At 46.1% G+C, this 20,935-nt stretch overlaps 5 protein-coding genes and 1 long non-coding RNA gene across 13 annotated transcripts in view; 4 read left to right on the top strand and 2 right to left on the bottom strand.

The window, feature by feature from the left end:
* Positions 1-882: 882 nt before the first annotated feature.
* On the top strand, positions 883-1,785 carry LOC121589420. Its single transcript, XR_006004305.1, has 2 exons — positions 883-1,559; positions 1,625-1,785. It is a non-coding gene; the product is annotated as an uncharacterized LOC121589420 (long non-coding RNA).
* Positions 1,786-5,755: 3,970 nt separating this feature from the next.
* On the bottom strand, positions 5,756-7,924 carry LOC121589406 (saccharopine dehydrogenase-like oxidoreductase). The gene is made up of 4 exons (XM_041908326.1): positions 7,791-7,924; positions 6,475-7,297; positions 6,053-6,406; positions 5,756-5,992 (listed from the first exon to the last, which is right to left on the bottom strand). Exons 2-4 carry the CDS (start codon positions 7,293-7,295, stop codon positions 5,887-5,889), a joined length of 1,281 nt encoding a protein of 426 aa, XP_041764260.1. The 5' UTR covers positions 7,296-7,297; positions 7,791-7,924; the 3' UTR covers positions 5,756-5,886.
* Positions 7,925-10,328: 2,404 nt separating this feature from the next.
* On the top strand, positions 10,329-12,888 carry LOC121589394 (kinesin-like protein KIF17). Its single transcript, XM_041908299.1, has 3 exons — positions 10,329-10,412; positions 10,524-10,673; positions 10,756-12,888. Exons 1-3 carry the CDS (start codon positions 10,338-10,340, stop codon positions 12,781-12,783), a joined length of 2,253 nt encoding a protein of 750 aa, XP_041764233.1. The 5' UTR covers positions 10,329-10,337; the 3' UTR covers positions 12,784-12,888.
* LOC121589409 (NAD(P)H-hydrate epimerase) lies at positions 12,720-13,993 on the bottom strand. Of its 3 annotated transcripts, none has more exons than XM_041908330.1 (4): positions 13,839-13,992; positions 13,576-13,775; positions 12,925-13,508; positions 12,720-12,825 (listed from the first exon to the last, which is right to left on the bottom strand). In XM_041908330.1, the coding sequence occupies exons 1-3, from the start codon at positions 13,884-13,886 to the stop codon at positions 12,953-12,955; spliced, it is 804 nt and encodes a 267-aa protein (XP_041764264.1). In that variant the 5' UTR covers positions 13,887-13,992; the 3' UTR covers positions 12,720-12,825; positions 12,925-12,952. The 3 variants fall into 3 exon arrangements, with proteins under 3 accessions (XP_041764264.1, XP_041764265.1, XP_041764263.1); XM_041908331.1 differs by having other exon boundaries at positions 12,753-12,817; positions 13,839-13,993; XM_041908329.1 differs by lacking the exon at positions 12,720-12,825 and having other exon boundaries at positions 12,864-13,508.
* An 862-nt stretch (positions 13,994-14,855) lies between these two features.
* On the top strand, positions 14,856-16,113 carry LOC121589419 (cytochrome c oxidase subunit NDUFA4). Its single transcript, XM_041908344.1, has 3 exons — positions 14,856-15,043; positions 15,254-15,400; positions 15,618-16,113. The coding sequence occupies exons 1-3, from the start codon at positions 15,002-15,004 to the stop codon at positions 15,678-15,680; spliced, it is 252 nt and encodes an 83-aa protein (XP_041764278.1). The 5' UTR covers positions 14,856-15,001; the 3' UTR covers positions 15,681-16,113.
* A 1,864-nt stretch (positions 16,114-17,977) lies between these two features.
* LOC121589386 (myosin-I heavy chain) overlaps positions 17,978-20,935 on the top strand; it is a 39,909-nt gene continuing 36,951 nt past the window's right edge. For 2 of the 6 annotated variants that reach the window (XM_041908281.1, XM_041908276.1), the window contains exons 1-2: positions 17,978-18,135; positions 18,891-19,708. In XM_041908281.1, the coding sequence (XP_041764215.1) occupies positions 19,684-19,708 (25 nt within the window). In that variant the 5' untranslated portion in view covers positions 17,978-18,135; positions 18,891-19,683. The other 4 variants (XM_041908277.1, XM_041908278.1, XM_041908279.1 and 1 more) reach the window with 4 other exon arrangements.

Below are 20,935 nucleotides of genomic sequence, written 5' to 3'. Positions count from 1 at the left end.
ATCAGATGCGATTTTATCGGACGAAATTTATATGGGATTTGACAGATAACGTCGGACGTGCGATTTCGTCGTCCGACGTTATCTGTCAAATCCGATATAAAAATTTGACAGGCCGTCCGATAAAATCGCATGCGAAAAAGCGTTGCCACCGCCCTTATCGCGCTGATGCACGTTTGTTTGCCTGGCACTTTTTATTTTTATCCGTTAAAATGTAATGTTCATAATTAGTAGAAAATGTCAGTTGCGTGGATTCCGAGAATTGCTCGTCAAAGAAAATCATTTAAATTTGAATCTCGCTGTCGGCGGTTAAAGCTTACCCGACAGACAAAGAGAATGAAATTTTCAGGCGAGGGGTAAGTAGAAACACACGGTGGGGGTCCGGTCCAAGATCGGATCCGAAGTCCGTTGTTTTGGGCTAAAAATTAAAAATGGCGGATGGAGCGCTACCACGGAAAGAATGCGCTCTATTGCATGCCTTTAAAATGCACGAGGCGCTCTCACTGAAAAGAACGCTCGCTCGCGCTGTTTCATTGTATTTTCCTTATACCCCTGCCTTTCCGTTTCTTTCGGCTTGTGCTGAATTGGTACCCCACTTGATTATTTATATAAGACGCATACTTTTTCATTCTTTATGCTAGTAGGGTAAAAAGAAATTGATCGTTAAAATAATTGATTAAATTTAAATGGTTGCGTTCTCAACAGTGCTCCTGCCGAAATCTGCCAATATAATCTGGCCACACTGGTCCGCAGGTCAGGCGAGCTTTTTGGCGGCCACCGTCGCAAAACCGTCGCAAAACGTCAAAACCGACGTCGCATGTACTGCAAACCGACGTCGCCAGCGAGCGAAACTCGCAACGATTTCGAGGCGCTAGCCAAGGTTATTAGACTCTATACAGGTTACGACAGAGCGTTTGAGAGGGTCACCATTATGGATACCTTGTTTACAACTTTTCTGTCAAAATAGATGCCGACCAGCTGTTGCTTGGCACGAGCAACATAAATAAGTTTACAGAAGACGAAATTACTGCTACAATTATTCTTCATGCTAACTAGTTATATCATTTATAGAATATGACTTCTATGTTGGATTGGTTAATGCTAAGTCAATTTTGCTTACATGCCCTGGATATCGTCGGATTGTCTCATCAGTTTCAATTGTTCTACAGGTTTGGTATTGCTGTCCTAGCTTCAGTGGACGAGAGTTCATGCCGTCCAGCAGCAACAGTGTCCAAACTGGGTAGATGCTGCCCCTCGTATGAGAAGTGGCCAGATCCCATGTCGCTTCGCGCATAACAGCTCGTCCTTTATTCGGATTGGAACGGACACGGAACAATTCAGTGAAAGAGTATCGATGTGATGACACCCTTTTGACGATGTTGGTCAGGGAACCTGTGATGATGTGGTGCAAAAAATGCTACCGGCATCACTTTCGTTCCGCTATTGCACTTGACCCGAACAAGGACCGCGACGGCACTGACGAACTTGCGGCAGCGGTGATGATGCGTATCCCTCCTTCGAAATTGCGGTGCTGAGATGATGATAAGGTAGAAGCTTGTGTGGTATGTCCTTACTAAAACACTGCTTAAGCTACACCCAAGGTGACATGCATTATCGTCCCCCACAGGAATAAGGCTGCAGCCAAAACGGAATGAATATTTGTTTTCTTTGAACTGGAACGGCAACAGTGGCAGCATAGACGATCGTCTCGAACATGACGACTGCAACGAACCGACATGGAACCGCGGACAATAACTTAAATAACAACTATGCATAAGCACAAATATACTTATAGTTTATAGTTCAACATTTACTCCCCGGCTCAGCCACTACTCTTCCTTCACAAGTGCTCTTCTCGGTGACCCTCATATTCATCTCTTTCTCCTTCTCTTTATCATATAATTTGTATGAAAAGTGAAATAATGTGGATAGGGTTTATCTGCCTCTATCAAACATGAAAAATATTATGACGTCATACATGTCAATACTGCAATCACATCGTGTGTTAGCTTCCACGAGAAGATATATTCGTTTTTTGATTAGGCTAGCATGCAATGCTGTCTCTATTGAACCGTTAGTTCGGAGCCGTTGATTCGTCGACGGCTCTGGAACAGTGGACTCGCAGCCGGCTCCGCAGTTGTTGGAATGGAGCCGTGAGTGCAGAGCTGATAGTCCGGAACCGGTTGCGGAGCCCTTGGAGCGGAGCCGGCTACGGAGCCGTCGGAGCGTAGCTGGCTCCGGACCCGTTAGTCCGGAGCCGTTGGTGCGCTCCGAAACGCCCATCACTAGATCACAGGACTGTTCTTGGACGGAAAGAATCTCGTGTGATGAAATTCTACGAGAAATTAAAAAATAAAATTATTTCTTTTTCATTTCACTAAAATATGAATCAAATTACCACGTGCTGTTAGAGACCGGTTTGATGTTAATCTACGGTTAGAAACGTGTCGTTCGATATGATTTTTTTTATGTCCAGCCGCTGCATACATTTTCCGTCCAGCATATGCTCACTATTTGGCTACTTCATCCGCTTCTTTATCGGCTCTCCCTTATTCCTTATACACACATGATTTTGCAGCAAACTTAAGTTAATGTCCTGAGATCGTTTTCCGACGTAACGATTTTTCAACTCGTACATGTTGGGTCTTAATACGATAACACACGAATATTCATAGCGGAATCCCTTCTCCACTTTCTACACAAGTCCAGTAGAAAGTACATAATTAAAATTAGATTTACAATAATTGAACAATTCAACCTAAAACATCGTACTATTGCACGATTGCAATCCAGTTGCAATCAGTCGAATTGTAAACAAACCAGTCCAATTGTAAACAAACCATTCCAATTTGTCTGTCTAAATTTTTTCATTCATTTTTTTATTGGAAATCGGCCAAAACAGGCTTTTGTCATAACCTGTATAGAGTCTAATAACCTTGGCGCTAGCGACGGTCGTTTTTGACGTTTTGCGACGGTTATTGACCTTTCGAGCGAGCTTTTGCCCTGCGGGCCAGTGTGGCCAGATTATATTGGCAGATTTCGGCAGGAGCTCTGTTGAAAACGCAACCATTTAACCAAAGTGAGTGTATATATCAGGTGGGCTTATGGTGTTCTTTCTCACCAATACATCGACACACAATTTGACGGTTTGCTCCATAACAAAATATAGTATGCCTTGAAGTTTAAACAAAATCTCGCAGAAATTGTATGTGGTTTTGCTCAGGCGTAGCACGAAGAAAGAAGCCAAAAAAACCTACGCGACGGCCAGTTCTTGGATTAAAATGATGATCTGAAGATTACTGGATAACAACCCAAGTGCCACAAATCCACTAAACGACCACTAAACGGCTTCTAAACGACTCAAGTTCTCTACCTAAACGGAATATAGAAAGACTTCGTTTAGCAGACGGCAAACGACTCATGCATTCTAAAAATAGCAAAAAAGCTGGTGGCGCTATCTGTTGGAGGGATACCCCAACCAGTTGAGCTTCATAGCTTGGAGGAGAGCTTTCTCATTTCCTCTGTACTGTTGTATGGTTTCGCATTGAAGTTATGCCACCGACAAACCGACGTGACACTTCGAACAAAATGAGCTTCAAAAGTTGTCTCCTTATTTCAAATGAAAATACGTTAAACACTAGCGCCATCTCTATAATGATTCGCTTACTACACTGACACAGAGAAGAAACTGCTAAACCCCCTTTTTGTTTTTCTTCGCAAATTCCAATGCGTATTGTTTTATGTACTTCTCACATCTTTTGCATTGATTTGGAAACTTATAAAATGATTTTCCTGGGTGTTTTGTCCAATAATTCTCACAAAATCTTGCCTCACACTTCCTTCGCCATTTGTATTTAGAAAAGTTGTTTACATCGAAGCAGCAGGGAACAGAGCTTACTTTGACAGAAGTGTTCGCCTCACTGGTAAATGACAGTACTTTCGTGTGGGACACTTTTGTAACGCCAGTGTCATGTCGGTTTGTCGGTGGTTATGCATCGCTAGAACTAGAACGGCGATACGATTGCTTAAATACTAAACTCCAACGGAAACCACCAGCACTGAAGAAAGTGAGATTTGTGTAATGGTCGTTGGTGTTGATACCCGCGTATCTGACCACACGACCATTCATATAGATTTTTGCTCAGAAAGTTAGAAGGCTATCCCAAGTGCCACAAATCCACTAAACGACCACTAAACGGCTTCTAAACGACTCAAGTTCTCTACCTAAACGGAATATAGAAAGACTTCGTTTAGCAGACGCCAAACGACTCATGCATTCTAAAAATAGCAAAAAAGCTGGTGGCGCTATCTGTTGGTGGGATACCCCAACCAGTTGAGCTTCATCGCTTGGAGGAGAGCTTTCTCATTTCCTCTGTACTGTTGTATGGTTTCGCATTGAAGTTATGCATCGCTAGAACTAGAACGGCGATACGATTGTTTAAATACTAAACTCCAACGGAAACCACCAGCACTGAAGCAAGTGAGATTTGAGCAATGGTCATTGGTGTTGATACCCACGTATCTAACCACACGACCATTTACATAGATTTTTGCTCAGAAAGTTAGAAGGCTATATAGGTCATAATAAAATGCAACTTGTCGAAACACATTGCAAGAAAAGGATAGCAATATAATGATGAGTTGTAATACGCCATCTATTGATCAAACCAATGAAGCTGTGGAGCTTTCATTTTTTTTCTATGGATATTCAATTTTCCAGTCGTTTAAGCTTAATCTGTGGCGCTTGGGATATTGGTCATGATAAGATAAAACTTGTCGAAACACATTGCAAGAAAAGGATAGCAATATAATGATGAGTTGTAATACGCCATCTATTGATCAAACCAATAATGAAGCTGTGGCATAGCTTTCATTTTTTTTTTCTATGGATATTCATATATTCCAGTCGTTTAAGCTTAATCTGTGGCGCTTGGGAACAACACAGTTCCCTAGCAAAATCTGATATATAGGAAACGATTATTGAATCCGTTCAGTCAGCGAGCAAGGAGAAGTGTACCAAGCGAACCAAATATGAATTTATACTGAAAGTGAGGAATTTAACAGAGTGCCAGTGCTCCTGTTCAACAGACCATCGAAATATCTCAAATATCGAGTAAAATTGTGAAAATTTTGGATAAAGTTAGTAGTGAGTCCATAGAAAAATCATCAAACCATCCAGTTTGGTATGGATCTAACTGTCAAACCAGGGATTCTTCCTATTTTCGTTTTTAGACGTCAAATTGCACTGGATAATCCCACCTGATATATCAACTCATTTTGCATTTAACCTTTGTTTCTATGGCCAAAAATACACCCTCATCTTTATGATCACCTACCCGGGTATGTCATTACATACATTTTGTATGAGAAATTGCTCTTTTGCGTGGTAAATTGATCATATCTTCTGTTTTAGTTATTGAAATAACTTCAAATTTTCAGGAAAGCTTGAAGTCAGGTGTATCTTGGGGACCGCCCCAAGGATATTCTCGTGAGATGGAACTTTCATTTTCCGCATTAGCACCCCCTCCTATCCCGCTTAACACTTCTTTCGCTTTTACTTCTTTAAGTTTCGAGTTTTAACCTACCGAAAACTACCGATAAAATTTTGATGCGCCTACCGAAAATCGCCAAAATAATCTGGCCACACTGATCCATAGATAAACAACTTTGACAGCTCTCTGTTTGACGTTTTGTGTCAGACAGCGACCCGGTAGCACCAGCTTCTGGATTGATAGATTCATGGAATAACTCTGCAAGGTATTTGCCGGTTTACCGAACCAAATATATTTATAAACCATAAAAACCACCACGTGAGGTAAAATGTTGTTCTTTAAATGCTAATATTGCCAAAACATCCCACATTTTGCTGCTCTTCCGTTTGAAGCGTATTTACAGCTTTGCTTTCGACAGCACTTCAAAAGTGAATCCGTTCTTGCACAGCTCGTTGATCAAGTTTGTCTTGGCAAAAGCTGCTCCTGGGGTCAGAAAACCGCCACTACAAAGAAAAGATGCGTTAATGTAAATGAACTCCTTCTCGCATCGCGTCCCACCCTACCTTCCAGGCATTTTATCGCTCTCCTCCAGAATGGTGCGACCGCAAAGCACCAACGCAACGCACGTTGCACCATAGCCCGGATTTGTGCCAGCCACCTTCGTTCGAATGACCTTGTTCGGCGGGGTCGTATACTTGTCCTCCGGGCTGGCCAGCTTCTCCTCCCAGCCCTTACCCTCGAAGTAAAGCGCAAAGTGCGTGTTATTCATGGCTTCATCGCTTGGGCCCTCGTGAGACACCATGCCGAACGAAAACAGTTTCGGGTGGTTCAGCAGCATCTGTCTGCCGAAGTTGGTCTTTACCATCATCCAAAAAATCGCTCCCACAAACGACACTGCCAACGCTTCGGCTAATCCACTGTCGAAAAAAGGTGCAACGAATCATTATTGCCATTCGGGCATGGCGATCGCAAGATGACCTCTTACCCAAACGAAATGTAAGCCCTCATTTGCAGGGGACGTTTGTTTTCCGTCTCGTAGAAAAAGCGCTGCGTTCGTGCGACACACGATCGATCCGCACCCTGAAACGGTAGCGACCACTTATTTCCTTGCTCCGAGCGATGAAGCGTTGGCCGCTCCGGAAGCTTCGGTTTCACGTCGGGCATTTTCTTCGCGAACAGCTTCCTCCGAATTTCGCCCACTTCGTTCATGTTTGCAATCGCATGTACGGCCGATGCCCACGTTCCGTAGTGAATCGCACCCAGCTCCCGGCGGCCCGTCTGCTTCGACACGATGTAACTCTCGACCGAGTTGACCACACCATCGAACTGCTGCTCCAGAAACACCGTACCCATGTCGGCCGGAATGCTGTCGAACCCGCAGGCCGATATTAGATAAATGCCTTTCTCCTTTGCTGCCTCGTGGTACTTTAGCTGCATGCCTTCGAGGAACTGTGGCTCCCCGCTCACGTCCACATGGTGCGTCCGTTCGGCTAGACATGCCTTTAGCACCGGCTCACCGTACAATCGATACGGACCGCAGCAGTTCACGATCACCCGACAGTCCCGTGCCATGTTGATCAGCGAATCCTGATTGTTAACGTCCGCCAGCACGATCGGTACGTGCGACAGGTCAGTCTTGGCCTTTTCGCCAATCTCTTTCAGCGTGTCTTGCAGCTTGTTCTGGCTACGGCCAGCGATGCCCCACTTCATGTTGGCCAACAGCTTAACGCTTTCGAGCAAGGCATATTTGCCAGTAAATCCACTTGCTCCGAAAATTATTACATCGAGCCGACGTGCCATGTTCATTGCTGAAAAAGAAAAAGAAAAGAAAGAGTTTAATCGCATGTCATTAAACGTAAAGTTGTGTGAGCGACTTTGACCGCTATGTTGTTTTTTTGTACAGGCTTTTTGGGTCCAGGCGACATTATGAGAGGAAGAGAGATCGTTGCGGAAAGTGCCTAAATGTGGTTGGACGGCGAGCAAAGGGATGGCGATGGGGAGGAGAGTCATACTTGGGTAAGTAGCGGCAAATAAATTTAGTGATAATCTTAAATCAAAAGAATATCATTAGTTTTGCTTATTATTGATATAAGTTGTTTCAGTAAAAGCAAAAATTCCCCTTTTTTAAATGCATCGCGTATGAATGATGCTGTCCACCAAAACAAGCCTGCACACTAGCACCAGCTACGAATCATCTACCATAGCAACACGTATAAAAACACAAAGTGCTCCTTGGATCACCACATAATTCCTGCTTGTACATCGTGAATATCACTTCACCGCGGCTCAAATCTTGCTTACCTTAGTTAATTTACTAAAGCCCAATCGTTCTATATTGCTTTTTCTACTCCCAAACGCGATGGAGCAATTTCACAACCGAACTATACACTTGCTGCCCAAAAAATCCGTCTGTCAGCTAGGTATGCTCGGCGCTATGTACGCTATGTAATCGCCCATGAGCCCAGGGACAGGGAGATAAACAAGCGCAGATTCGTCGAGTCCAAAAGTTAAATGCCCTACAGGGTGGTTGCGCTGAAGGAATCTTTCGATGTTGAGATTGGATTTAAATTTAAAAAATATTAGATGTTATGGAAATGAAATTATTATTTATCTTTACAAATGCTTTAAGATCAAAAAAGATGAACATAAGTTCAAAGTGTGTTATCACATCACAATGCAAAAAATCAGAAATCCGTCCAGAACATGTGACGAAGAACTGACCTAGGCAAAACATATTTTTGAATGGACTTGAACTTGAACTTTTCAATAAAAAGGTTTGTGTCTAAAAGCATATTCTCAATCAATGCAGATATTATTAAAAATCCAGCAGTGCAAAAACATAAACAGCATAATTCACATACCCCCCCGATCGAACCGGCTGCCAGGACAACAACAACGGAAACACGTGTGCTGGGCATGTGTACAAGGTAAGGCGAACAAAGCAACGAAAGCACCGAAACCGAAGTCTTATGTATCACAATGTCAACTGTCCACCTTCCCAAACATTCCATAACGCGGAACATGCGCAGCTAGATTTCGAACCCAACGACAGGAAAGGACCCAGAGAGCTTCCTACCAGCTCGACATCGTTCAGTTGACCAAGGTGCGTCGCGTAACGATAACGGTTCTCCGTCAAACCAGCACACGTGTCGATCGGGTTCGTGTTCCTCACCCCCTTCTTCTTCTTTCGCGTTCGGAAAAGTGCGTATTCATCTCATCAATCGACAATCGGTTCTACCAGCCAAAACACGCAATCTGTTGAACTTGGTTGAAAGTTCGTTGAACTAAGGCCAAAGTTTGGAAAACAGTTCCTACCGGGGTGTGTACTCTACAGTTCACACGTTTCAAGGAAACCCATATAAAGTGTAGGTGAAGAGGTGTTTCAAAATATTAAAGTGTTTTAATTGAAAATAATAATGAAAGTGTGAGATCATTTGTGTTGCGTTGGTGACGGGGGCACCATAACAAACCCTATCGCGCAAAGGCTCGTCTATTGGGCTCGTTTGTGCTCCCTCTTCAACTCGGCAGCAATGCCAAGCGGACAGGAAAAGGATAGCAGGAACTAATAATGACTGATGATCGGCGGTACACGTTTTATAATTTATACCGACTCCCTTCCCGTCACAGCATTCCCGTATGTATATTATCAGCCGAATGGCATCGGCGGAATCGAACGTTCCAGAGGTTGCTGGTGCGTGGAGAGGGAAGGAACGGAAAGATAAACAAGGAACTAGAGGGTTCGTGGAAAAATGCCACACACCATCCGGATAAGCGCCCCGTTCATTGAATCGTCAGACCCACACAAGAACATTAGCAAACGGCGGCAATGACGATTTTCCATTTCTTTTCCATTTTGTTTTGCTTAATCATTTTCCATACCCTTAGAGGTTCAAGGTCAATGGCGAGCAGATGATAGGGGGCACCCAACACTTAGTCATGGGGAAAGTCCACCAAGCGTCCATCCAAGTCTAAAATCGCGTGACCGGTGGTCGGGTCGGACGGGGATTGTGTTTAAATGATTGATTTCGTTTCGTTTTCTTCTTTTTGCACCAATGCGGTGAACCAAAAAAAAAAAACACATGGTTTGAAATCCATTTGCAGCACTAGAATGTGGGGAATGGATAATCGCTACAAATATGTTTCGATTTTTTTTTGCTTAACATTTATCTACCCCACGCGCCTGTGTGTCTATTGCCTATCGCCTGTACTTTCGTTTACGGGGAATCGTTAAACCTTGACCTATATCTATGATGGATTTCCCGATCCATCGGATTCGTGTACATGGGAATGGTAATGTTTACCCTTTTCCCATACTACATCGAACAAATATTTGTGGCAAACTACTTAACAAACAGTAATAACCCACATGCATGGTTTTCAAAAATGTACAGCGTAGAGTGACGCAAATGTGTCTCCCTACTTGCCTTATCGGTATTAAAAAAATACGCCACTTTAAAGGCATTTACAATACACTAACATAGTACGGGTAGTGGCTTTGGCCCTATGTAATCAGGAGTGATCTATCATCAACCGACCCGTAACTGGACCGCTGTAACAAAGCCTCCCATTCGGCTAACGATAATTTATAAAGCACTGTGTAGCCTTTCACCTACAGTCGCTCTATATCCTATTGCAGGCTATATGTAACACGCACACGGAAAACGGAAATGGCGTGCAGCAGCATTTCTTCTCGCTCGTTATTACGCCGAACGGTTCGTCAGTTTTCACAAACGCGCCACTAACAATCGGCCCCCTCTTCTGACCCGGTCAAATGGAGCCAAATATGATGCCGTGCTAAATTATTCACCCACCGAGCGGCGATTCGTTAGTTTCACCACAGAGCTGCCGATGATGGGCGAGAACGTGAAGGTGGTAGTGCGGTGCCGGCCGATGAACAAGCGGGAACAGCAATCAAACTGCAAGGTACGAAGAGGAAGAAGAATTAGAGCCGATGCAACAAACGGTTAAGGGATTCAACTAGGTTGTACTTACCTTCTCCCCCCCCCCTCGCTCCCGCGTTGGTTTCTTTTCCAGAGCGTTATACAAATCGACAACACATTGGTAAATCTAGACAATCCGAACGATCCGAACGCGTCGCAGAAATCGTTCCAGTTCGACAATGCGTACGGTTATGCGGCAACGACGGAGAACATTTACAGCGACATTTGCTACTCGCTGGTGGAGGTAAGCTGATGCATCCTGTACCGTGAACGGGGGGTACCGAGTCGTCCTAACGCTTCCATTTCCTTTTCATTGCACCCTTCAGAGCGTCCTGGAAGGATACAATGCCACGATATTTGCCTACGGTCAGACGGGTTGCGGCAAATCGCACACGATGCAAGGGACGACCTACAACCTGTCCGCGGCCGATCCGAACAATGCGAACAACATCGGCATCATACCGCGCTCGTTCGAGCACATCTTCGAAGCGATCTCGCTGGCCAGCGAGGTACGCTATCTGGTGCTGGTTAGCTATCTGGAGATTTACAACGAAACGATACGGGACCTGCTGCAGCCGCAGTCGCCCGCCGCAACGGCCAGCACCTTACAGATCAAGGAAGTGCCTGGGGAGGGCGTGATGGTGCAGAACCTTTCCCTGCACACCGTGCACGGGATGAAGGAGTGCATCGAGCTGCTGGAGGCCGGTGCAAAGAATCGGATGGTCGGTGCAACGCTCATGAACATCGAAAGCTCCCGTTCGCACTCCATCTTCAGCATCAGCCTGGAGCAGATGTCGACCAGCGTGGAAGCGGACAGCGGGGTAGCGATCAAGCGCGGCAAGCTGAATTTGGTCGATCTGGCGGGATCGGAACGGCAGAGCAAAACCGGCGCTACGGGCGACCGGTTGAAGGAGGCGACAAAGATCAATCTTTCACTGTCCGCGCTCGGCAACGTCATATCGGCACTGGTCGATGGCAAAACGAGACACATTCCGTACCGGGACTCGAAGCTTACGCGGCTGCTGCAGGACTCGCTCGGGGGCAACACGAAAACGCTGATGATAGCGTGCATCTCACCGGCCGATTACAACTACGACGAAACGCTGTCCACGTTGCGGTACGCTAGCAGGGCGAAAAACATTGCCAACAAGCCGCGCGTGAACGAGGATCCGAAGGATACGATGCTGCGCGAGTACCAGCAGGAGATTATGCGTCTCAAGGAGTTGCTAAAGGGCGAGGGAAGTACCCCACCGGCCGCGGTGAATGGGCACTACGACGCGAACGGGTTGGATGCGGAAAAGCAAGCACTCAGATCGCAGTACGATCAGGAGGTGACGCATCTGCGCCGCGAGTACGAGCAGCAAAGGATCGCCAAACAGGAGCTGGTGAAGGATATCGAGAAGATAAAGGCGTACTACGAGCAGCAAATGCAGCTGCTCACCTCGAGCCGGCAGCTAGCAGCGGACGCCGAGCAGCTGCGGCAAAGTACGCCGGCCGTGGCCCTAGCCGGGCGGGATCGTAAGGAAATCTACGATCGCATCAAGCAAATCAAGGACGCACTGATCGGAGGCGAGCGAGCGAACGACATACAGCTGAAGGAGAAGCGGTACCGCAACAAGCTGGCGTCCGAGAAGCGGATCAACGCGCTGGCCCAGGCCCTCGGACGGATCGAGCAGTCGGCAGATCGCGACCTACTTCAGGGCCACTACTCCGACATACAGCAGGAGCTTAAGGTGCGCTACGAGCAGATACGGGCCCTGCGCAGGCGCACCAAACTGCTGGAGCAGGAGGTGTCCGACATTCAGGGCGAGTTTCAGCGCGAACGGGACGACTATCTGGCCACGATACGGCTGCTCGAGAAGAAGGTCCTGTTTTACGAGACCGTCTTTCAAAAGGCAATGCCCGTGCTGCGCAAGGATGGCCGATACTGGAATCTGGAGTGTTTGGAGCGCGAATCGGAGTGGAACGATGATTTGCGCAAGTGGCGGTTGCCGGATGATACGCTGCTAAGGTTGCGCTTACCGCCGGCAGAAACGCCACCGCTAGCACCTTCACCACCACCGTCGGATGTTTCATCGCCCGGGAAGTTGAATGGGCGCGAAAGCCAAACGTCCCTGACCGCACCGGGTCGGTTGGAGCGCAGCTCCACCATGTTTCTTGCCAAATTGCCCGAATTCCAGCAGCACGACCGGAAGCCGCCAGACGAGCAGCAGCAGCGCAAAGGTGATTTCCTCAGCAAAAGCACCAACAGCAACCCCTTTCCGAAGATTGAGGACGTTGCGATGACCTACTTTCGGCCGCGGCGGGCCGCCGAGCTGGTGTACAAAAGTGGGTGGCGATCTTTGCAAAAATGATGACGATGAGGGTGGGTGATCGTTGTGTTGCGCGCTATTACGCTTTCGTGTTTTGGAGAACATGTGGAGAGATTTTGAGAGAGAATGTTATTTGATCAATATTTTATTTACCGTGTTTTCTTTTGTATAATAAACAATTACCTTTGAAAGCTCCTGTTAACCGATTGCATTAGCTTAATCTCACAAACAGATCACGGCCCTTGTAGGCGGGCAGATTCATTGCGTACTTTTCCTCCAGCTTGCCCGGCACGAACCGTCCACCAAGATAATGCTTGGCGTTTACCAACTGTTTGGCGCACAGTTTCGGAGCCGTCAACGAAATTAGACAGTCCGGCTTAATATCACAGTCCGTCCGGGGGCCCAACTCTACGTCCCAGCCGCTCGGAATGTCGACGCTTACGATCGGAAGCTTCGTCTTTTGCAGAACCTCCATAATGGGCCGGAAGGACTCCCGTACCGGTGGTTTAAAGCTGAACCCAAACAACGCATCCACAATCAGACCAAACTCTGCCTCCACCCATTCGCCGGCCGGACAGTCCACCGATACGGTGATGCCCATCGATTCGGCCTGATGTTGGAGATTTTTAAACAGCTGCTTGTCGGTTCGCTTCGGATAGTATACGTACGGTACGAAGCTCATCAAGGAGAGATGTCGAGCGGCTACCAATCCATCGCCTCCGTTGTTGCCCGGTCCACAGCAGATTAGAACCTTGTTTGAACTCAAACTGCAATGTAAACGAGTATGAGTTTTTTAAACGAAAATTCATCCACTTTGTTGCTATAATGTTATACCTATCGGGGCTGTATGCATCGGCAATCGCAGAGGCACAGCTAAGGCCGGCCAATTCCATCAGCTGATCGACGCTAAACTTGTACTCATTGAACAGTTCCTCATCGACACTGATGGCTTCCTGCTGGTTAAGATATTTCATCGTGCCGTACTGTGCCCTAGCAGCGGTCAGAATATGCTTATTGCTATGTCGGACTTTTTGCTAAAATATAATAAAAATGATAAAATTCACTTTTGTTACAGGAATACGACTAAAATCACTCACAATCCTTGAGAAGAGCGCAAAATTCCGCTTTATCACTCGCAGCAACATACCGGCGCATTGTTTACATATTTGACATTTTGCGTACCAACAGCCGCCTGCCAAAAGCGGCCAGCTTGAGAACAGCCTTTTTTGAATCGAAAGAAAATGGACGGTTATTCCAAGTTTAGTTTTCCTGTTTGAAATCAGTTCGTTACCAATATTGATATGATTTAGAACTACTTTATAAGTTTTCTATGCTCTGTATCCTTTTCCATCACATCATCAACATAATTTTCACATTTTTTTATCTTGTTGCAAACAGCCCACAAAATTACCAGTAAATTACTTTCCAGTTTTGTTTTAGTACGCGGTTCTCTAAATTTGACAATTATTTGAGCAAATTGTACTGATTTGACACATCAATTATAAATTACCAAATAATTTCCGTTTTGATCAAATGTTAAAAACATTTCAAATTATTTAAAACTGTTATATTCAGTCAGAACCATATCAAATAATTCATAAAGTGACTAAAACCGCCCTCTACTTGCAAAATTACACGAAAATTAGTGATATTTTAGCTGGAAATCACGAGATTCGACTTACGCGGAAATTCGAGTTACGCGGTATTTTGCGGCCGTTTTCGGTCCCCATTAACCGTGTATCTAGGGGACCGCCTGTATGTTCCTGTCCCGACTCATTGTGGAAACAATCCCCACAACCCCGCCAAACCGATATGCACCTTGCTCCCTCTGTCCATGTTTTGTGTTATCTATACTTGCGAATATTTTCGCTAATCGCCTGATAAGGCAATGATCGAACGCATCCATGCAAAACGCATACAAACCGGTTTGGCAACGTGTGTGCTAAATCTGTACTCCGATAAGAAACCAATTAAGATAAGGCCAATTATTTAGAGTGGATGCGATTGCAACGCACATGAATGCCGCCGGTGCAATTCAAAACTTAAACACAGTAGAGCTCCCCCTTAACCTGTCCCTCTATCGAACCGATTCAAAACTATTCATCTGTCAAACCGCATCACGGACCGACTGACGTACGGAATCTTTCTGCTCGCACTCGCAATTGTCCATTTTTGCTCCGCCAGTGAAGTGTCGGACTATTTTTCACTCCCAAAAGTTGTACTTTTCTGCAAGCGCAAGAAAACCCATATCCTCGGCAAGATGCAGGGACTAACGATGGCTAGTTTGAAGAAGAACCCAGCGGTAGGTAATCGTACTGGCGTGATGTGTGAAAATTGCGACCTTATTGGTCCATTTTGTGTGGTTACGTCACGAGTGTTTGTTGGAAGGGCACGATATGGATGGCGTGAAAAATGGTTCTGCCCAGTTCCTCTTGTTTGTTTCCTTCTTCTTCTGCTGGTCACAAGTGCTTACTAATCACTTTCATCCCCCCGCCCTCCTTCCTTTCCGCAGCTGATCCCGCTGTACGTGTGTATCGCGATGGGTTCGGCTGGAGCCGTCTTCTACACCCTTCGTCTGGCGCTGAAGAGCCCCGAAGTTACCTGGAGCCGCAAGAACAACCCCGAGCCGTGGGAGGAATACCGGACCAAGCAGCATAAGGTGACCCGTCGCGTCGCGTTATATAAATGTGTGGTGCAGCAATTTCAAAACGATCCGCCCTCCCCGCGATGACCCCGGCTGTCCCGCGAAGGGGGAGGCTCTATTTTCGTTTGAAGCGACCACTTATAATTAGATGGAACCGTTCACTCTGGTTCGGAAGGTTGTAAACAAATGCACTAATATCGACCCTCTTTCCACTTTCCACTCTCGTGTACAGTTCTACTCTCCGGTCAGGGATTACTCCAACATTAGCAGCCCGGCCCCGAAGTACACCGACTAAAGTGTCAGCACATTGTCAGCCACTGAAGAGGCGCCACCGGCTATAGAATGGGGACGGGGAATCACCACTCTAATATATACCCTAGCATCAATAAAACTGGCCGCGGAACGACAACACCGGACGCCCATTCTCCCTCCCCTATAGTAGTGCAGATGTATTATTTGTCATTTGAGCAGCCGCTGGAAAAGACTCAAAGGATAAACGGAATTCGATCGACTAATTGGAACACATTTAGCACGCAGTGATGAAACGCATACTTTGGATAAACAACATCCCATCCCAAAACAACAAGCCACGGGACGATTGGTGCTTATTCTAGTTTGGTTGGCAGTTAGAACTTCTTATTTGTAAATATGGTCCAATCTGTATGGGTGTGTATGGTGAAACGGAACCAATTGCGCGGCAAATAAAATCTGCTGATTTTGAAAACCAAGCCGGTGACGGAGCGACGTAAACGTTTATTTGTGGTGGCCATCTATTTTCGGCTATGGATGATTGTTGTCTGGCATTGTTATTTGCTGCCATACTTTGAGCGATTTGGTGATGATGATGATTTGGTAAACAAGCAAGTTCGATGCCCGCGCACCTTGCACTTGTGAGATTTCTAGCACCACCATAACACGACGATCGAGAGTTGATGTATTTGAAGTGAACTTTATTTCAAGATAAGGGTTCATTTCAGTTATTGGAACTAGGGGCATACGCGATTTATTACGACTACCCAGACTAGGAGTCCGCGTGTGATCCATGACCGTCCAAAAATGACCGTCCCATTTCTCTCAAGTACATTTTCATCTTGTGCTTTATCCAATTGAGGATCTTTTAATCAACCTTCCCGCTGGACGCTAAATTCTTGTAACCGCTTAGAGCCTTCTCTGCTTGTATATGTGGTGCAGTGGATAAAAAAGCAAGCTACAATGAGTTTACATTACGATCGATACGAAAGAAATGCAATGCACTGATTACCCTGCAAAGCGTCTAGGAGACTATCCGGGATAATCAGGCAACTAGGGGATTGAAAAGCAAGGATTATAACGACAGCTTTTGTTCAGAATCGAATAGATAAAACGAAAGAAATAATATCTAGATGTATTTGTTGATTTCAACCTATCAGTATCAGTCGGATTGGCAATGTTTGGTTGAGAAGTCTAGCAAACCCGTGTAGGGTTAACATGTTCCCTCTCATTTCACCAAGAGAAAGAACCTACCCAATAAGAACGGCTAGCTGATAAAAAGAGACCATATTAACCATCTTGCCACAAGCAAGTAAGACAACATATTTAGAATATATTGAAGCAGTTAAAGAACTTTGAAATTATCAGTTTTGAAGTAGTCCTGATTATATTGTAATAAATTATATAGTAATGACTAGATAATCATAAAAAAATGCCGATGAATCTCGTAACTGTCCTTGAAATTCAAAATCATAAAGAAAAAGTTGGTTTATTTCACGGGAATGTCTAAACTATCTTCATGATGGGACGAATCTTTGCCACAAGCACTGCCTAAGCTATCACAGCTCTCTCTATTTTCATTTTGGTTTGTCCCAAGCAATTCCGTGAGTATCCCGTTTTGGGTGAGCAGAAAAGAAAACGAATTCTCACTATAGTGAGTATAAAAACGCTTAAATGAATTTGCTGTGTTCAATGTTTTAGTTTATTTTCATCAACTGAATGATTTTTTAAATGCTATGAATTGCAGTGTGATTTATAATACTAAATTCAGCAAAGAAAAATAGTAAATCAAATCTAGTCCAATAAAATCTAGTAACAGTAACAAAAATGAATTCTGGTTATACAGATATTCGACTGCGGTTGGTCGATTCTTTTACCTTTTTATATTTTTCAAAGTTTTTTTTAGCTTACCTCACTTTTAAAATAATTGATGAGCTGACGTACAACATTTGTTGAAATTCCAGCCTACAAACGATCGTGCACTACCACCATGTGAGTGAATCGATGATCGTGAACAAATGCTGTGAATTGTTGTAGGATTTGCAGGCTGGGTCATAAGCCCCAGGTACCACAGCAGCCAGTGAGTCGGCGGCCTTCTCACCCATCCCTTCCAGTGAGCAGGAAGTGAGCCATCGCATTACCGCTCAGTTCACCGAACCGCTCTCTCCATGCGTGCAAGGGAGCAAGAGAGCCTGCATCCCTAGCCTGCTGCGTGTAAGCAAGGCAGAGTAGCGCGTGCGAGACGAAGACGGAGACTCCAACCATTGCTTGCTCAAACCGTTCTCCCCTCCCTTCAAATGCGAATGCGCTATGCGCCAAGAGCATGCTGGTCGCTCGCGCCGTGGTGCGCGGTTGTGTTTTCTGTGACCCCTCGAAGCGTGCGGACGTACGTGTCGTCGTTCCGGCAAAAACTACATCCGCTACCCGCACGCTCGCTTCTTTCTGCTGGCACCCTGAACTCTGAAACACTCAAACGGTACGGTACGAAGCAGCACAGTGCGGTATGTGTGTGTGTGTGTGTGTGTGCATTTAGTGTTACTACTTCAGATTGTATTAGCTCAACAGCCTTGACCGTTGTATCTTGTGCCATCCATCGGCATACAAACGTGTGCCCGCGTGTAATTGTTGCAAAGCAGTCACAAGAAAGTGCAACGGTTGAAAAGGAGGAAAACAAAAATCCAACCCAAAGAGAGTGAAGACACCAGTAACAGGGGTGGGGTTAGGTATACGGGGTAGAAAAAGGAAGTTCTGCGTCAACCGCACCCTCCCGTTATGGCAGAAACGGAGAAGGAAGGATGACCCGCACTACACCCGCCTATCGCAGCCGCCGTAGGTGACATTCTTTGCACACATTTTTCGCATTGTCTCTCGAGCGAACGCTTCGCGCATTTATGCTAGCGCGCCCGGGCTGTTTTGTAGTTGGGCCGTCCTCCACTGTACCCGAATCCGGGGTTGGGAGGAAGCGAAACGGAACGCGCGTGCAGTTGCGACAGCGGAAGTTTGCCGTTTGATAAGAAAAGCGAAGAAAATGTTGAATCTGTAGGCAAAGCAGGCAGGCGCGCAGCCCGAACACACTCGCCAGCCCGTTTCGTAGCAACGCCAAAGTGCCAAAGTAACGCAACATACGGCGAACCAGAGTAGGTTTGTGGCGGGTGCAAAGTGTTGTGAACAAGGATAGTTGGCCGCAAAAACGGGGCCTTTCCCTAGGGGTAGGCAAATATAACAAGCTTTTTTTTCTGTTTGTATTTGGTTGCAGTGAATTTTACAGTGGTGAAAATTCAACGCTAGAGTGTATGTGTGTTTCTGTGCGACAGTGAGTGCGTATGTGTGTGTGTGTTATGTGAGCAGTTTGGTGTGAAAATTTGCTCGTCCTTTTGGGCAAGTGCAAACAAGGAAAATTCGCTTCTGTGATCCGACCCGTGCAGATATAGGGCAGGGCACATTGGGCTCGGGCACCATCGTTTTATGCTCCTTTAGGGTGCGTGTGTGTGTGGTGTAAGTGTTTGTGTGTGTGTGTGTGCTCCGCTGCCACCCAAAATGTGTGTCCCTGCTGTGTGTGCGCGTCAGTGTGCCGTTGCTGCGGTGCGTGCCCGATAGTGAAGGCGAGGGCGACGAGCGCGACGGTTGTGTGTGGTGAGCAGTGGGCAGGGTTTCGTGTGCGCACCCCGCACGGGTGCTGGCTCGCGTCCAGGATCGGGGCGGCGGGCACCAACCACCCAACCACCGTGTGCCAGACATCCTTGTCCATCCTTGTAGGCAAAACAGAAAAGCTCACCAATACACAGGGATCGTGGAAATCTGTCGCTGACGCACACAGGGCCCTAGTTCGCGCGTGTGTATGTGTGTGTGTGTGTGTGTGTGTGTTTGTGTATCGAACATCCTTTTCGTATTATCCGATTGAAAGAAAAACAATAGGCGCATCGTTTCGTTTGGCGACAGTTGCTCACTAGCCAGACGGTAGCAACACAGCGTCCCACCACTCCCCTGGGGAAATCCGTTCCACACCCAACGTTTCTTCCCGTGTCGCTGCAATACACACGCATACAAACATGGCCGTTCCAGTGTTTCTCGAAGGTATGGTACTATCGCGCATATACGCAAACTGTTTTTTTGTTTGTATTTATTTGTTTCCCTTAATGCTTAATTAAACGTAAACCGTAATGAAGAGGAAGATAATTAAATTAACGTGCATTACGCTAACATGCACCCGACATTGGAAAAGAAAAGGCCTGCTTTGTCCAAAATGAAAATCCTTGCTTTGGTTGCTGAAGCACCGAAAAATAGGCACACGAAATGGACAAATATTCGTGACGAAAGTCAGAAAGAACGTTCAATATTCTAGATACAGGATCAACAACAACAAAAACCCGTCTAACACACCCAGTAAAGTAAAGCAGCATACACACTGCTGCGGCGCACTTATACACCTAAAGCCTGTGCGTTTTTCCCGTATCAATTTCGTCCCTAGTTTTCCCTGTTTTCCGTTCTGCGCGTAACACCATCTCCCCACTGGTTCTGGGGTGTGTTATCTCGCTTCTACTTCGCAGCACCGTGTGCCACCTCACATGAGGTATCGGGGCCATCTCTCCGCAAGCGTCAGACATTCGACAGAACGAAAAACGGGTTGGGTTCGAAATTTTCCTGCTGTGTTTGATGCACATCTCTCCTTTTTTTTATACTACCACGCGATCCTATCGAACTCTCTGCTGCTGCTTTTTCGCGATTGAAGAAGCTCGGTTTCCCTTTACCTGGAATGTGGGCGCTGGCCAGGTACAGGAGCCGCCCGGAAGCCTCGCGATTCGCACTTACGCACACGGTGGAGAAGACCGCACCGGTGTCACGGTTGGGTGAGATTTCGGGGCAGTGCCACGGACCGTATCCAGGCGTAAATCATCGCGATTTGATTAGATTGACCATGAGTGGGGGATGTGGGAGTCTCATTTGTGGGGGATTCGTTCCCCCCGGGGCAATGGGTTTAGAAGGCGAGGGAAAGTGAACAGTTTTTTTTTTCGGATTTATTCATTGGCACCGAAAGGAGTAAAAACTCCTAAAAAGGCGGGGCGTGGACTGTTAGAATTTAGAACAGCAAAGCAAACAGAAAACAGCAAACTGCGCCAAAAGGGACGAAAATAATCATCAATTAATTTACACCACCTTGTTGCTACTGGCCACAGTTGAACACACGGCTGTGCGAGACCTTATCGGCGACTGGTTCGGAAATGGAACCGTAAAAATGATTGGCCAACGCAAATGCACGGGCGCGTTGGGAAATGGGTGGACTTTTAATTTGGTCTTATTGTT

This window comes from Anopheles merus, chromosome 2R (assembly GCF_017562075.2).
Source record: "Anopheles merus strain MAF chromosome 2R, AmerM5.1, whole genome shotgun sequence".
NCBI lineage: Eukaryota > Metazoa > Arthropoda > Insecta > Diptera > Culicidae > Anopheles > Anopheles merus.
Note: the sequence above shows the minus strand (reverse complement) of the source record. Positions and strands in the feature narration are given on the sequence as shown.